At 45.1% G+C, this 17,866-nt stretch overlaps 1 protein-coding gene across 2 annotated transcripts in view; it reads right to left on the minus strand.

Annotated features, from left to right (window-relative positions):
- Positions 1–1,288: 1,288 nt before the first annotated feature.
- LOC106613118 (protein FAM131A) overlaps positions 1,289–17,866 on the minus strand; it is a 35,766-nt gene continuing 19,188 nt past the window's right edge. For both annotated transcript variants that reach the window (XM_014215072.3, XM_014215070.3), the window contains exons 4-5: positions 7,590–7,721; positions 1,289–6,776 (exon numbers count right to left, since the gene is read on the minus strand). In XM_014215072.3, the coding sequence (XP_014070547.1) occupies positions 6,166–6,776; positions 7,590–7,721 (743 nt within the window). In that variant the 3' untranslated portion in view covers positions 1,289–6,165. The remainder of the gene's footprint in view (positions 6,777–7,589; positions 7,722–17,866) is intronic.

A 17,866-nucleotide genomic window follows, 5' to 3' on the forward strand; every position in this document is an offset into this window, starting at 1 on the left:
AGATGTTCAACAGAGGGCCAGTAGTAGTCTAGATGTTCAACACAGGGCCAGTAGTATCTAGATGTTCAACAGAGGGCCAGTAGTGTCTAGATGTTCAACAGAGGGCCAGTAGTAATCTAGATGTTCAACAGAGGGCCAGTAGTAATCTAGATGTTCAACAGAGGGCCAGTAGTGTCTAGATGTTCAACAGAGGGCCAGTAGTGTCTAGATGTTCAACAGAGGGCCAGTAGTGTCTAGATGTTCAACAGAGGGCCAGTAGTGTCTAGATGTTCAACAGAGGGCCAGTAGTATCTAGATGTTCAACAGAGGGCCAGTAGTGTCTAGATGTTCAACAGAGGGCCAGTAGTAATCTAGATGTTCAACAGAGGGCCAGTAGTAATCTAGATGTTCAACAGAGGGCCAGTAGTATCTAGATGTTCAACAGAGGGCCAGTAGTATCTAGATGTTCAACAGAGGGCCAGTAGTGTCTAGATGTTCAACAGAGGGCCAGTAGTATCTAGATGTTCAACAGAGGGCCAGTAGTATCTAGATGTTCAACAGAGGGCCAGTAGTGTCTAGATGTTCAACAGAGGGCCAGTAGTGTCTAGATGTTCAACAGAGGGCCAGTAGTATCTAGATGTTCAACACAGGGCCAGTAGTGTCTAGATGTTCAACAGAGGGCCAGTAGTAATCTAGATGTTCAACAGAGGGCCAGTAGTATCTAGATGTTCAACAGAGGGCCAGTAGTGTCTAGATGTTCAACAGAGGGCCAGTAGTAATCTAGATGTTCAACAGAGGGCCAGTAGTAATCTAGATGTTCAACAGAGGGCCAGTAGTAATCTAGATGTTCAACAGAGGGCCAGTAGTATCTAGATGTTCAACACAGGGCCAGTAGTGTCTAGATGTTCAACAGAGGGCCAGTAGTAATCTAGATGTTCAACAGAGGGCCAGTAGTAATCTAGATGTTCAACAGAGGGCCAGTAGTAATCTAGATGTTCAACAGAGGGCCAGTAGTGTCTAGATGTTCAACGCAGGGCCAGTAGTGTCTAGATGTTCAACAGAGGGCCAGTAGTGTCTAGATGTTCAACAGAGGGCCAGTAGTAATCTAGATGTTCAACAGAGGGCCAGTAGTATCTAGATGTTCAACAGAGGGCCAGTAGTAATCTAGATGTTCAACAGAGGGCCAGTAGTAATCTAGATGTTCAACAGAGGGCCAGTAGTAATCTAGATGTTCAACAGAGGGCCAGTAGTAATCTAGATGTTCAACAGAGGGCCAGTAGTAATCTAGATGTTCAACAGAGGGCCAGTAGTAATCTAGATGTTCAACAGAGGGCCAGTAGTAATCTAGATGTTCAACAGAGGGCCAGTAGTATCTAGATGTTCAACAGGCCTGTTGTGTCTAGATGTTAACCCTGTGGGTGTGTGGTGGTGAGAGCAATTGGGTGATTACAGGCTGAATATTCATATTTTATAGTATGTGGAAATCCCTTCAAATTAGTGGATTTGGCTATTTCAGCCACACCCGTTGCAGACAGCAATGCAATCTCCATAGACAAACAATGGCGGTGAAATGTTCTGTACTAAAGAGCTCAGTGACTTTCAACATGGCAACGTCATAGGGTGCCACCTTTCCAGCAAGTCAGTTTGTCAAATTTCTGCCCTGCTAGAGCTGCCCCGGTCAACTGTATGTGCTGTAATTGTGAAGTGGAAACGTCTAGGAGCAACAACGGTTCAGCCACAAAGTGGTAGGCCACACAAGCTCACAGAGCTTGGTTGAAACACTCACTACCAAGCTCCAAACTGCCTATGGAGCTTAATGAAATGGGATGTAAAGCTCGCCGCCGTTGGACTCTGGAGCAGTGGAAACGCGTTCTCTGGAGTGATGAATCACGCTTCACCATCTGGCAGTCCGCCGGACGAGTCTGGGTTTGGCGGATGCCAAGAGAACGCTACCTGCCCGAATGCATAAAGTTTGGTGGAGGAACAATAATGGTCTGGGGCTGTTTTTCATCGTTCGGGCTAGGCCCCTTACTTCCAGTGAAATTAAATCTTAACGCAATAGCATACCATGGAATTCTAGACGAATCTGCGCTTCCAACTTTGTGCAACAGCTTGGGGAAGGCCCTTTCTTGTTTCCATACATAAATGATTTGTTGAGATTGGTGTGGAAGAACTTGACTGGCCTGCACAGAGCCCTGACCTCAACACCATCGAACACTTTTGGGATGAATTGGAACGCCAACTGCGAGCCAGGCCTAATCGCCCAACATCAGTGCCCGACCTCACTAATGCTTCTGGCTGAATGGAAGCAAGTCCCTGCAGCAATGTTCAACATCTAGTGGAAAGCCTTCCCAGAAGAGCGGAGGCTGTTATAACAGAAAAGGGGGGACCAACTCCATATTAATGCCCCTGATTTTAGAATGAAATGTTAACGTAGTGTATCGCCTCCTCCCACTCGCCACTGCCTCACAGGGGCGCTCTCCCGGCCATGTCTATCACACACACACACACACACAAAGTCTGTGATAAGTGCCCAATGTCAGTACTGGCCTAGAGCAACAGGCCACCCACAGAACATGTTGCCACTCTCTCACTCTACACTCTCGCACACGCACACACACACACACACACACACACACACACACACACACACACCTCCCTTTAAAATCCATCTGTGCCACACTAGGAAAGGGACGCTCATTCCCATTGGTTGACGTAGTATAAATCATAGGACATTCATCCAATCACAGGACAGTGGCGCCACCCCGTTACATCACCCGCCTCTTACAGCAACCACCATCAGCTTTTTGGGGCAGTTAACCTCAAAAGACTCGTATTAGGACAGAAGGAGAGACAGGAACGATAAAGAGACACATAGCAGGAGAGGATAAAATAAAGAGAGATTTCCATCTCCCATTGCTCTACATGTCCATCAGTTGTTTTTCATCATCGCTGGCTAATTGCCTGTCGGCAAAGGTAGCACTCAGCCCTGCCGTCCCTGTTACGTAAGAGAGGGCTCCTGTGAATAAGGATAGTGGGAGGAAGGAAGGGAGGGAGAGAGAGAGAGAAGGAGGGATAGAAGGAGATGGAAACAGACTGAGGGTGAAAGTGGGAGACAGGAAATGCGGGAGACAAAGGGACAGAGACAGAGAGGAGAAGGGGAAGAGAAAGGGGAGAGAAAATGAGACAGATGGAGACAGAGGGAGAGTGTGTGTGACAGCTGTGTGTGAACGAGATGCCCGGAACCAAGGTGCCAGTCACACACCACCAGGGGGACACTTTCAGTGAGTGCGCGTGCAGCCAGACTGGGGGGGACAGAGAACAATGCAACACACGTCGTAGCTACAGGACAAAAATCACAACCTTGCCCCGGACACACACATCCCCTCTCTGTAATGTCAGTGAAAGGACAGTGACGCAGTGTCCCTCCAACTAGACAATACTCAAACCCTCCAATACACTAAACACCAGGACAAGCTGGAAACAGATGTAACAGGATCTAACCTTACACAACTCTAGTTTGACTTTTAACCCTTGACCTTGTCAAAGAGGAGGACCAATACCATATGAGCAACTTTGTACAGCTGTAATAGGCAGAAAGATAAACATTAGCAACTCGATGAACTTAAAAGAACAGTGAGCAGAGCACTAAGTAAGAAACTCGTACTCCAAACAGTCTCATCAACCATGATAAATGGATGCACAGAACACTGCATTAGAATCAGAAAGCATTACAAGATGCATTCTAGAAAAAACACCCAGCTGTCAAAGTGTCTTTCTACATATTGTGAATAGTTCAGTGTAGAACCATAATGTAAATGTCTGCATGTTGTGGATGTCAAGTGGATCTATGGCTCTGACTCAATGGTGGGTTAGCATGTGTCATTGGACAGAATGAATGGAACTGACCTGACCGTATGACCAATCAGAGGTCTAAGGTTATAAATGAAGGCACAGCCGTAATGGTTTCCCCTGAGTTGAATTTGTGTCTCTCATTCAATCCACCAGTTGTTAGTGTCATCATCAAAGAATTCAGTTATTTCCTTTCAAATCATGGTGCTAAAATGTATGACACCACCTATACTTTTAATCATCTCTCTGGTAGAAAGTCTAAAACACATTTTTCGTTTCCAAAAAGGGAGAACGGTGATTGGTCTGTTGTCCTTTCCAAAAGCATCATGTAGGCCAAGCCTTTTACCTTCAGTCAGAACACTGCTATACTAAAACACTGTTTAAAGGGAATCGCTGCATTAGGGGTTTTTGGAGCGGACGCACAAATGCAAGCTTGTTGACTGTGTAATATTTCACCACACACACACTAGGGTTTTCATGAACAAATCAGTAAAGGATTGAAGAGGTGAACTGAGCACTAATTATGTGCTTTAATCTTGAATACATTTCCCTACACACACACACACACACACACACACACACACACACACTGTGAAAGAGGATGAGTGAGCAGTGGCTTGTTGTGTAGGGGCGGGATATACTGACGCTCTGAACCAATGGGACTTCCTGAGTTGTATGAGTGACAGTCCCTCTGACCAAACCAATTTAAGGTTCCTCAGATCACCATGCCAATGGAATGATTTCGATATATTTACAAAAAATGCCCTTTTCCTGACATCCTTTGAAAAAGAGTGGAAAGAAAATTAACTTGGAATTTTGCTTCACGAGCAGCTATGAACAGGAAAGAAAGAAGTCCAATATAATTACAAAGAAAATGAAACTTTTCCATTGAGGATAATGACAATAACAAACCGTATCACAGTATCCTCTTTCAAAATTAAATAAACCTTTTTTTGTTCATATTTGTATTTTTTTCCCGGTATACTATATCACACAGTGATAACAAAGAAAGGAGAAATCTACAGCCACGTTAGCTTCGTGCAAAAACCACATACACTGGCACGCCGCATAGGCAAAGATTAAAGCAAGACAACGCATACAAAAATATAGAAAATCTCCAATGCAACTCAACACCTCCTCACTGAAACTAGGTTTCTGTCTTTGTACAACAATTTCTCCACCAAACAACATCTCTTTCATCAAAGGGTCACTTCTGGAACATTCTATTTGTGTTTTTGTCTTCGTTGTTTTTTAAGAGAACCATTGGTCTTAAGAATTCCATACAGGAAACCATAGAACCAAAAACAAAATCTGGTAGCTAAAGTATGTCATTATGACAGTTAGTCATAATGATATTCAGAATAATTATAATAACAACATGTTGAATGATAGAAAACTAGTACAATAAAAGCATATCATTTCTGTCAATCATTTTTTTGTTTTTAAAATACATATTTCCTGTCACTTTTAAGACATTCCAGCATTTCTCATAACTGTTGGTGACAGGTTACATACGGTAGTTTGGCATTCTCAGCAAGCCATGCCCAGAAGGATGCTAGGGGTTAGTGCTCCCCTTCTCAGACATTGCATGCATCATCCAATGGTTGCGTGCCACGTCATCGACTGTGCCGTCGGGCACCAGATTGGTATATCATATGTGGGTAGCTGATACGTAAAATACCTATCCAGGCATTGTAAGATCTGGCATGCGTCAACAACGCCTGGGCAGAGGAACGCGCCCAACATCTCCAATGGGATATACTGTATCTGGTTGGGGGCAGAGGAAGGGAGGGGTTATACAGAACAGCCCAAACTACAAAACCGACGTGCTCAAGACCAGGTCAGCACACAAGTTCAGTTCAGCACTTGCAAACACATGCAGAGATATTTCAGAGTTTTAAGGTTCAGTCTTTTTCCTGTCAGTTGTGTCCCTTTTATTTTTTAGCAGTCACTCGCTTTCTTGTTGTGGGGGGCTGGAGCACTGAACCCCACTGGCCAATCCGTGGGCTTCTTACTGAAACCACAGACCAATCGTTGGGCTTGTTACTGAAGCCTGTGACAGCCAGTCCTGCTCTCCTGCTTCACATTGATAGAAAAGATTGTTTGGACGCCTCAAGACAAAAATATATTGATACATATCAAATGGTCAAGGGGACAGGCGGGTAGGGGATCGACATGATGCGATGAGGCCAAGACAGAGAGGTTACACTGCAGTAAGAGTTCAAGTCATGAAAAAAACATGCAGACAGGTTTAGACATGTCAGAGGCCATGGGAGGGACGGAGAGATGGAGGGATGAACAGTTGATTTAACAAAAAAATCAATGACAGGACAGTCATTGGTTTCTCTGCTCTCTCTCCCTATCCTCCTCCTCCTTTTCCTCCTCTTCATCCTCGTCCAGAGACACCACCCCGGAGGAGGCTACATCTGAGACCTTCCTGTGGGTGGCATAGTCAGGTGGGTACACCTCGCGCTCTCCTTCTCCCTGGCCCACGGTGCCCTCATAGTCTTTGCAGGGCGTACCTTCGTCTTCCCCAGGTGACAGATAGGTCTCGGAGTAGGTCACAGAGTAGCAAGGTGACTCCTCCCCCCCCGGCCGGCTCCTCCCACCCCCCAGGTTGTTGAAGTCCCCTCCCCCTCTAACCCCCTGCCCCACCCTCTGGAGGCGGGCCAACAGCAGCTCCTCCCCCCCTTGCAGGGCTGAGAGGATCTTGGCAGCCAGCTCGGCGGTGTTACCATGGTTGTTACTGCAGTGATGGGTGAGATCTCGCAGTAAGGGGTGTTGCTCGTCCAGGCTGTAGAGGCTGGAGCAGAGGGTGTCTGTGGAGGTGGGGGAGGGCCTGTCTCCCCCCTCTCCTCCTCCTGCCCCCTCACAGCACGGCCCCCGCAGACCCAGGTGCTGACACACCTGACTGTGAAGAATGTTCCTCAGGTAAGGAGGCACCTCTGGATACAGAGAAGGGGGAGAAGAGAGACAGTAAGTATACTGAATAACCCTGCTAATGTCTGACCATGCCTGACAAGGTCAGGTCACGTAGTCAGGAAAAACTAGGATCCCTACTGATGACAGAGCAATGGATTGTTATGGAATTATAGCAGATTCATTATTTAATGAAACTAACTTATCAGGCTAAATCTGGAAAGGGTGAAGGTTATACCATTCAAGTTGATCCTAGATCTGTGCCTTTGGGGCAATTTCTCAGCCATACACTGTAGTGTTACGGAATAAAATACATAATACTAAATTAAAATAAATGACATTTTCAAGCAAAACAACGCAGTCATATTTGGTGCAGTGGAGTAAGCAATCAGCCTAAAAGCATTGGCATCCCCACACACAACCATACATATACACACACACACAGCCAACAAACTGTCTGCAGCAAAATAATCTAATTAAACTTGCAGGAGGGATATCAAATTTCACTGGGGACCAACTTTTTTTGTGAGAGGATGAAAGTAGGGCACTGGGACAATAAGAGTTACAGACAGCCTTGTCACCACACAGACAGAGAGAGAGGAGACAGAGAGAGGTGGGGGGATGGGGGAAAAGGATGTGCAGGGCCTGGAGGGTAAAAAGCAAGGTAGGAATAAATGAAGATATGAGAAAGGAGGACTTTGCACTCTTCAGTGATACTCCAGTTGTAATTGGGTAGCATTGGCTCAAATTGGGAAGTTGAAAAATGTCTAGTTAGTATCTTTAGAAGTTTTGGAGGAGGTCTGATTAAGATTGTGTGTGTGTGTGTGTGTGTACAGTACCTGTGCTTTGTGTTGTGGGCTCATTGGCGGGAATGAAGTCCTCATCATACGAGTCGTCATTAGAGTCATCTCCATCCACAGACGACCAGGCTCTCAGCTTAGCCTCCGCTATGGCAAACTGCTCCGCCACACCTTGACACACACATAGGTTAGACGTCAATATCACAAACATTCAATACACACACAAACAGGTCAGACATCAAGCCCCATCATTGAGTGCCCATGATGATGCCGGCATATGATTTTTGATTGACAGGTCCTTCTGTGGAAGACAGAGTATGTTGATAGACTGACATCACAGCGAGGTTCTAAACCGGAGAGGTCATACAAACATATAGACATGTTACCTGGATATATATGCAAACACTGGAAATAATTCACACTTGCAAAACACCAGTACAGTGGCTTGCAAAAGTATTCACCCCCCTTGGCATTTTTCCTATTTTGTTGCCTTACAACCTGGAATTAAAATGGATTTGTTGGGGGTTTGTATCATTTGATTTACACAACATTGAAGATGCAAAATATTTTTTATTGTGAAACAAACAATAAATAACACAAAAAAACAGAAAACTTGAGCGTGCAATACTTTTTAGAGCCACCTTTTGCAGCAATTACAGCTGCAAGTCTCTTGGGGTATGTCTCTATAAGCTTGGCACATCGAGCCACTGGGATTTTTGCCCATTCTTCAAGGCAAAACTGCTCCAGCTCCTTCAAGTTGGATGGGTTCCGCTGGTGTACAGAAATCTTTAAATCATACCACAGATTCTCAATTGGATTGAGGTCTGGGCTTTGACCAAAAAGCTCAATTTAAGTCTCATCTGACCAGAGTACCTTCATGCCTTTTGGCGAACACCAAACGTGTTTGCTTATTTTTTTTTTAAGCAATGGCTTTTTTTCTGGCCACTCTTCCGTAAAGCCCAGCTCTGTGGAGTGTATGGCTTAAAGTGGTCCTATGGACAGATACTCCAATCTCCACTGTGGAGCATTGCAGCTCCTTCAGGGTTATCTTTGGTCTCTTTGTTGCCTCTCTGATTAATGCCCTCCTTGCCTGGTCCGTGAGTTTGTGGGAGGCCCCCTCTTGGCAGGTTTGTTGTGGTGCCATATTTTTTTCATTTTTTAATAAAGGATTTAATGGTGCTCCATGGGATGTTCAAAGTTGCTGATATTTTTTTATAACCCAACCCTGATCTGTACTTCTCCACAATATTGTCCCTGACCTGTTTGGAGAGCTCCTTGGTCTTCATGGTGTCGCTTGCTTGGTGGTGTCCCTTGCTTAGTGGTGTTGCAGACTCTGGGGCCTTTCAGAACAGCTGTATATATACTGAGATCAGGTGACAGATCATGTGACACTTAGATTGCACACAGGTGGACTTTATTTAACTAATTATGTGGCTTCTGAAGGTAATTGGTTGCACCAGATCTTATTTAGGGGCTTCATAGCAAATGGGGTGAATACATATGCACGCACAACTTTTCAGGTTTTTATTTTTTAGAATTTTTTGAAAATAAGATATTTTGTGCATTTCACTTCACCAATTTGGACTATTTTGTGTATGTCCATTGCATAAGTTCCAAATAAAAATCTATTTAAATTACAGGTTGTAATGCAACAAACTAGGAAAAACACCAAGGGGGATGAATACTTTTGCAAGGCACTGTATGTACAGTCTGTCACACAAATATACAATCAGAAATGAGAGATCTGTCTCAGATCTGTATGTCACACAAACAGCAGGTAGCCCAGCGGGGTGGCAGGTAGCCCAGCGGGGTGGCAGGTAGCCCAGCGGGGTAGCAGGTAGCCCAGCGGGGTGGCAGGTAGCCCAGCAGGGTGGCAGGTTGCCCAGCGGGGTGGCAGGTTGCATAGCGGTTAGAGCCTTGGGCCAGTAACTGAATGGTCACTAGTTTGAATCCTCACACAGACAAGGTGAGAAATCTGCTGATGTGCCCTTGAACAAGGCACTTAACCCTAATAGTTGATAATGACCACTCTCCGAGGGTGTCTCAGGGGGAGTTGAGATATGCAAAAAAAAACATTTCCAATTCACACGTATATTAATACACACTTGTACATAAAATAGGACAAATATAAAATCAAATCAAAGTTTATTTGTCACGTGCGCCGAATACAACAGGTGTAGACCTAACAGTGAAATGCTTACTTACAGGCTCTAACCAATAGTGCAAAAAAGGTATTAGGTGAACAATAGGTAAGTAAAGAAATAAAACAACAGTAAAAAGACAGGCTATATACAGTAGCGAGGCTATAAAAGTAGCGAGGCTACATACAGACACCGGTTAGTCCGGCTGATTGAGGTAGTAGGTACATGTAGATATAGTTAAAATGACTATGCATATATGATGAACAGAGAGTAGCAGTAGCGTAAAAGAGGGGTTGGTGGGTGGTGGGCGGGGCACAATGCAGATAGCCCGGTTAGCCAATGTGCGGGAGCACTGGTTGGTCGGCCCAATTGAGGTAGTATGTACATGAATGTATAGTTAAAGTGACTATGCATATATGATAAACAAATAATTGGCATCACTGCAGTACAAGCAAATAATTGTATTACACACACACACAGGGGAGACGAACGTGGGTTTCTCCGTGGCTGAAGTGAATCGGCATGTGACAGAGCCAGTGTTCCGTAGACGAGCTGACCAATCACCTCCATTCACTGTCACCAGCCAATCACAAATTACCTCTTTCTCTCCGCTGCTTCAATGGCCTTCCATTCCTCATTCCCCTCCTCTATTTGAAATTCCATCCAATCCATCTCTTTTCTCATTCCTCTTTTACTTCTCCTCTTTCTCCCTTAGCCACATGCCTTGTGTTCCTCTCCTTTTCTCATTCATCTCATTTTACTCTTCTTTAAATTTCAATCTCCCTCTTTTTTCAGCTTGTTTCTATTTCATCTTTATCTCGCTCTCTTTCTTTCCTCATCCCTTTCATCTCATTTCCATTTAAATTATCTCTCTCTATTTCCCTCTCCGCTGTTCTCTGTTGATTCTCACAGAGATAGATTCTCTCATTCAAATTCTTTTATTATTATTTTTAATTTATTTAACTTGTCATGACGTTGCCCTCTTTGGGGATAGTGAGTACCATCCCTCTCCCTCTCTCGTTCACCCCCTACCAACAGGTTCTGTTAGGCAGGTCATAAATTCCTTGAGGAGTTCTCTCCTCATGGCCAGAGTACAAGAGAGAGTGAGTTTTCACAGGAGAACAAAGGAACCTCTTCTCCAGCATAGAACTTGAGGACTGAGCAATGTACATGTTTTGGAGAAGGTGTACATGGTCGAGGAAGAATCCAGCTACGACCGGTCTATTTGTTTAATGTTTGTGAAACTCATGAGAGACAATACAGCCATATCACCATAACTCTGTTTATACAAGAGTCTCAGTTATGAGGCTTGCATCTAATTGTTGTATAAAATGAATGAGTAAAGATGAAACTATTTGTGAACTTATGTAATGTGATTTTAAACTGTTTAATGAAAGGGAACCCAATTCCCTTTAAAGTTAACTAAGTCATTGGCCCGCCCCATAAGCACAGACATTGATCTGGTGTCATGGGACAGCCTTTTTCTGCTTTTCTGAATATAACCCCCACCTTGGGAATTTATCTTCAGACCAGCTTACCTCGATAACCGAGAGGGCTAAGGTTTGAGTAGATTGCTGAATTCTTAACCATAATACCACGTGGTTAAACTCTGAGACTATCGATACCGACAGAATAAGAGCTACTCTTCGATACTAATTACTAGTCTGCAGCTAGAAATGATGTACCTGTGAATGCGAGAACCGACAACCGACGAAACACCTATTCTTTAACAACATTGCTGAATGTTACTCTGAACTATCCATTCTAACCACGGCAGAGAGAGAGAGGGCGGACAAACTCTCCAACAGAAACAAACTTTCCAACAGAGATCACGACGACACACTGAGCGTAAATATATATATCGATTGCAATTATGCCCGAATGAGTGAACATTCATGTGCAAAGGAGTAGCATTTCAATGTTATAATTATCAACTGTATAGTGTCTTTTATCTTTCACGCCCTTCTCAGTCCCTTTGTCTAACAAGCCGCCATACCAGTTTAGCACACTAGGGCACATCCCCTATCATTTCCTTGTGACCATATCTACTTGTTTGTTTGTGTGTGCATTTCTGTGATTATTTAGTTAGTTAATGAATAAATGATTGAGACAATTGATGTATGGATGATATGGATGATTAAAATATCTGAAAGTTATATTAGGAAAATTATAACTTTGTAATCTGAATATTTTCCTTGGTGCCCCGACTTCCTTGTTAATTACATTTACATGATTAAGTTAGTTTAATCACGTAATAATAATTACAGAGAATTTATTTGATAAAAATAAGTCTTCAGTTTAATGATGCCAAAGACACGACAAACCTTTATTTAACTAGGCAAGTCAGTTAAGATCAAATTCTTATTTACAATGATGGCCAAAACCGGACGACGTTGGGCCAATTGTGCGCCGCCCTATGGCACTCCCAATGACGGCCAGATGTGATGCAGCCTGGATTTGAACCAATTACTGCAGTGACGCCTATTGTACTGAGATGCAGTGTCTTAGACCACTGCGCCACTCGGGAGCCCATTTTACTGTGGCTCAGCCCTAAACTCAGCCTTCACACACAGGAAGTCCTCTGACACATACTGCTAGGGTCTTTCTTTAAGTTTAAGTCATAATGGCGCCGGAGGGGATGGCTACCGTTTTACGGGCTCCTAACCAACTGTGCTATTTTGTTTGTAACTTATTTCGTACATAAAGTTGCTGCTACCATCTCTTATGACCGATAAGAGCTTATGGACATCAGAACAGTGATTACTCACCTCGAACTGGACAAATGTTTTTTATTTAATGAGTCCAACGCAAAGGATATACTGCTTCCCGGAGACAAGGCTCAAATCCCTGTCATTCGCGTGAAGAAAATACTGAGATACAGGGGGCCAAGGTCAGGGTGCCTTATGAGTATTTGTAGGCGAGTGAGTAAAATCACCACTACCATCGGTTCTATTGGCCAACGTGCAATCACTGGAAAACAAACTGGATGATCTACGGTCGAGACTATCCTACCAACGGGACATGAAAAACATTAATATCTTGTGTTTCACCGGCTGAACGACGACACGGATAATATGGAGCTGGCTGGCTTTTCTGTGCATCGGCAGGGCAGAGCAGCTACGTCTGGTAAGACGAGGGGCGGGGGTGTGTGTCTATTTGTCAATAACAGCTGGTGCGCGATGTCTAATATAAAAGAAGTCTCGAGGTATTGCTCACCTGAGGTAGAGTACCTCATGATAAGCTGTAGACCACACTATCTACCAAGAGAGTTCTCATCTATATTATTCGTAGCCATCTATTTACCACCACAAACCGATGCTGGCACTAAGACCCCACTCAACGAGCTGTATAAGGCCGTAAGCAAACAAGAAAATGCTCATTCAGAAGCGGCGCTCCTAGTGGCCGGGGATTTTAATGCAGGCAAACTTAGATCAGTTTTACCTAATTTCTACCAGCATGTCACATGTGAAACCAGAGAAAAAAACTCTAGACCACCTTTACTCCACACACAGAGATGCATACAAAGCTCTCCCTCACCATCCATTTGGCAAATCTGACCATAATTATATCCTCCTGATTCCTCTTTACAAGCAAAAACTAAAGCAGGAAGTACTTTTCGCTCAATATAGAAATGGTCAGATGACGCGGATGCTACACTACAGGACTGTTTTTCTAGCACAGACTGGAATATGTTCCGTGATTCATCCAATGGCATTGAGGAGGTTACCACCCCAGTCCCCAGCTTCATCAATAAGTGCATCGACAACATCGCCCCCACAGTGACCATACGTACATATCAAAACCAGAAGCCGTGGATTACAGGGAACATCCGCACTGAGTTAGAGGCTAGAACTGCCGCTTTCAAGGAGCTCGCGTCACTTATAAGAAATACCGTTATGCCCTCAGACAAACCATCAAAAAGGCAAAGCATCAATACTGGACTAAGATTGAATCCTACTACATCGGCTACAATGCTCGTCAGATGTGGCAGGGCTTGCAAACTATTATGGAATACAAAAGGAAATCCAGCCGCGAGCTGCCCAGTGACGCGAGCCTAAATGACTACCGTCCTGTAGCACTCACGTCGGTAGCCATGAAGTGCTTTGAAAGGATGGTCATTACTCACATCACCACCATCATCCCGGATACCCTAGACCCACTCCAATTCGCATACCGCCCCAACAGATTCACAGATGACGCAATCTCAATCACACTCCACACTACCTTTTCCCACCTGGACAAAAGGAACACCTATGTGAGGATGCTGTTCATTGACTACAGCTCAGCGTTCAACACCATAGTGCCCACAAAGCTCATCACTAAGCTCACGACTCCAACACCATCATTAAGTTGTGGTAGGCCTGATCGCCGACAATGATTAGACAGCCTATAGAGAGGAGGTCAGAGACCTGGCAGTGTGGTGCCAGGACAACAATCTCTCCCTCAACGTGAGCAAGACAAAGTAGATGATCGTGGACTACAGGAAAAGGAGGGCCAAACAGACCCACATTAACATCGACAGGGCTGTAGTGGAGCGGGTTGAGAGTTTCAAGTTCCTTGGTGTCCACATCACCAACAAACTATAAATGGTTCAAACACACCAAGACAGTCATGAAGAGGGCAAGACAACACCAAATCCTCAAAAAGTTCTACAGCTGCATCATCGAGAGCATCCTGACCGGTTGATTCACCGCCTGGTATGGCAACTGCTTGGCATCTGACCGTAAGGCGCTACAGAGGGTAGTGTGTACGGCCCAGTATATCACTTGGGCCAAGCTTCCTGACATCCAGGACCTCTATACTGGACGGTGTCAGAGGAAGGCCCAAAAAATTGTCAAAGGCTCCAGCCACCCTAGTCACAGACTGTTCTCTCTGCTACCGCACGGCAAGCAGTACCGGATAGCCAAGTATAGGTCCAAAAGGCTCCTTAACAGCTTCTACCACCAAGCCATAAGACTCCTGAACAGCTAATCAAATGGCTACCAGGACTATTTACACTGCCCCCCCCCCCCTCTTATTGTGTTACTTTTTATTGAATTTTTTACTTTAGTAAATATTTTCTTAACTCTATTTCTTGAACTGCATTGTTGGTTAAGGGCTTATGAGGAAGCATTTCTCAGTAAGGTCTACCTACACCTGTTTTATTCAGCACATGTGACTAATAACATTTGATTTTTTCTCATTCTCTTTCTCCATCTTATACACAACAAGGTTTACATCCATTCTGCATGTGTGTGTGTGTCTGCGCACGCGCAAGCATGTGTATGCTATGGTCCTGCAGAGATTGGCTCCTCTCCCAGACCTGTTTAGACCAGCACACTCCCAGAACACTTTGATGGCCTATACAGAGTAACCCCATGGAACTGTAGCCCTGCCAGCCCTGCACACACACACAGTACACCCTTCTATACACACTGAAATAAGCTCCTCTTAGTATCGGTCAGGGCTGACAGCCAGACTCCTGCAGGGGATAACCACCATCCAGGATTGTGTGTGTGTGTGTGTGTGTGTAGACGGAGATGTGTGTGTGTTGACACGAGCTGGTGCATGAATAGGACAACCCTACCTGGACACAACCCCTGGGTACGTCCCATTCAACTGGCTTAATCTATCCTGACACACACACGCACACACACACACACACACACACACACACACACACACACACACACACACACACACACACACACACACACACACACACACACACACACACACACACACACACACACACACACACACACCATATACAGTGCATACATAGTGAAAACCATTCCAACACATTTACCATTGTACCCTCTCCCATAATTGAAACTGAATCACTTCGACCAAACAGTCACAATTACACTCCCATATACAAACACCAATACACAGCTACATTACATTCACAGTTTTTCACACAACCTGCAAAGTCACCCATGCCCAGCTAATATTCAAAGAGAGCCAGTGATGTAGATGAGGAAGCATGTCAGCACTTTGACCAGAGTCCTGACAAAGTGGACAGGGGTACAGTGGAGATGTAAGAGGAAGTGAAGGGCAAGTGAAATAACCCTGGGGTAAGCTGGATGTGATGGTGGGATCAGAAGAACAAGTGAAATAACCCTGGGGTCAGCTGGATGTGATGGTGGGATCAGAAGAACAAGTGAAATAACCCTGGGGTCAGCTGGATGTGATGGTGGGATCAGAAGAACAAGTGAAATAACCCTGGGGTCAGCTGGATGTGATGGTGGGATCAGAAGAACAAGTGAAATAACCCTGGGGTCAGCTGGATGTGATGGTGGGATCAGAAGAACAAGTGAAATAACCCTGGGGTCAGCTGGATGTGATGGTGGGATCAGAAGAACAAGTGAAATAACCCTGGGGTCAGCTGGATGTGATGGTGGAATCAGAAGAACAAGTGAAATAACCCTGGGGTCAGCTGGATGTGATGGTGGGATCAGAAGAACAAGTGAAATAACCCTGGGGTCAGCTGGATGTGATGGTGGGATCAGAAGAACAAGTGAAATAACCCTGGGGTCAGCTGGATGTGATGGTGGGATCAGAAGAACAAGTGAAGTAACCCTGGGGTCAGCTGGATGTGATGGTGGGATCAGAAGAACAAGTGAAATAACCCTGGGGTCAGCTGGATGGAATGGTGGGATCAGAAGAACAAGTGAAATAACCCTGGGGTCAGCTGGATGGGATGGTGGGATCAGAAGAACAAGTGAAATAACCCTGGGGTCAGCTGGATGTGATGGTGGGATCAGAAGAACAAGTGAAATAACCCTGGGGTCAGCTGGATGTGATGGTGGGATCAGAAGAACAAGTGAAATAACCCTGGGGTCAGCTGGATGTGATGGTGGGATCAGAAGAACAAGTGAAATAACCCTGGGGTCAGCTGGATGTGATGGTGGGATCAGAAGAACAAGTGAAATAACCCTGGGGTCAGCTGGATGTGATGGTGGGATCAGAAGAACAAGTGAAATAACCCTGGGGTCAGCTGGATGTGATGGTGGGATCAGAAGAACAAGTGAAATAACCCTGGGGTCAGCTGGATGTGATGGTGGGATCAGAAGAACAAGTGAAATAACCCTGGGGTCAGCTGGATGTGATGGTGGGATCAGAAGAACAAGTGAAATAACCCTGGGGTCAGCTGGATGTGATGGTGGGATCAGAAGAACAAGTGAAATAACCCTGGGGTCAGCTGGATGTGATGGTGGGATCAGAAGAACAAGTGAAATAACCCTGGGGTCAGCTGGATGTGATGGTGGGATCAGAAGAACAAGTGAAATAACCCTGGGGTCAGCTGGATGTGATGGTGGGATCAGAAGAACAAGTGAAATAACCCTGGGGTCAGCTGGATGTGATGGTGGGATCAGAAGAACAAGTGAAATAACCCTGGGGTCAGCTGGATGTGATGGTGGGATCAGAAGAACAAGTGAAATAACCCTGGGGTCAGCTGGATGTGATGGTGGGATCAGAAGAACAAGTGAAATAACCCTGGGGTCAGCTGGATGTGATGGTGGGATCAGAAGAACAAGTGAAATAACCCTGGGGTCAGCTGGATGTGATGGTGGGATCAGAAGAACAAGTGAAATAACCCTGGGGTCAGCTGGATGTGATGGTGGGATCAGAAGAACAAGTGAAATAACCCTGGGGTCAGCTGGATGGGATGGTGGGATCAGAAGAACAAGTGAAATAACCCTGGGGTCAGCTGGATGGGATGGTGGGATCAGAAGAACAAGTGAAATAACCCTGGGGTCAGCTGGATGTGATGGTGGGATCAGAAGAACAAGTGAAATAACCCTGGGGTCAGCTGGATGTGATGGTGGGATCAGAAGAACAAGTGAAATAACCCTGGGGTCAGCTGGATGTGATGGTGGGATCAGAAGAACAAGTGAAATAACCCTGGGGTCAGCTGGATGTGATGGTGGGATCAGAAGAACAAGTGAAATAACCCTGGGGTCAGCTGGATGTGATGGTGGGATCAGAAGAACAAGTGAAATAACCCTGGGGTCAGCTGGATGTGATGGTGGGATCAGAAGAACAAGTGAAATAACCCTGGGGTCAGCTGGATGTGATGGTGGGATCAGAAGAACAAGTGAAATAACCCTGGGGTCAGCTGGATGTGATGGTGGGATCAGAAGAACAAGTGAAATAACCCTGGGGTCAGCTGGATGTGATGGTGGGATCAGA

The sequence above is a fragment of the Salmo salar genome, chromosome 09 (genome assembly GCF_965601325.2).
Source record: "Salmo salar chromosome 09, fSalSal1, whole genome shotgun sequence".
Taxonomy (NCBI): domain Eukaryota; kingdom Metazoa; phylum Chordata; class Actinopteri; order Salmoniformes; family Salmonidae; genus Salmo; species Salmo salar.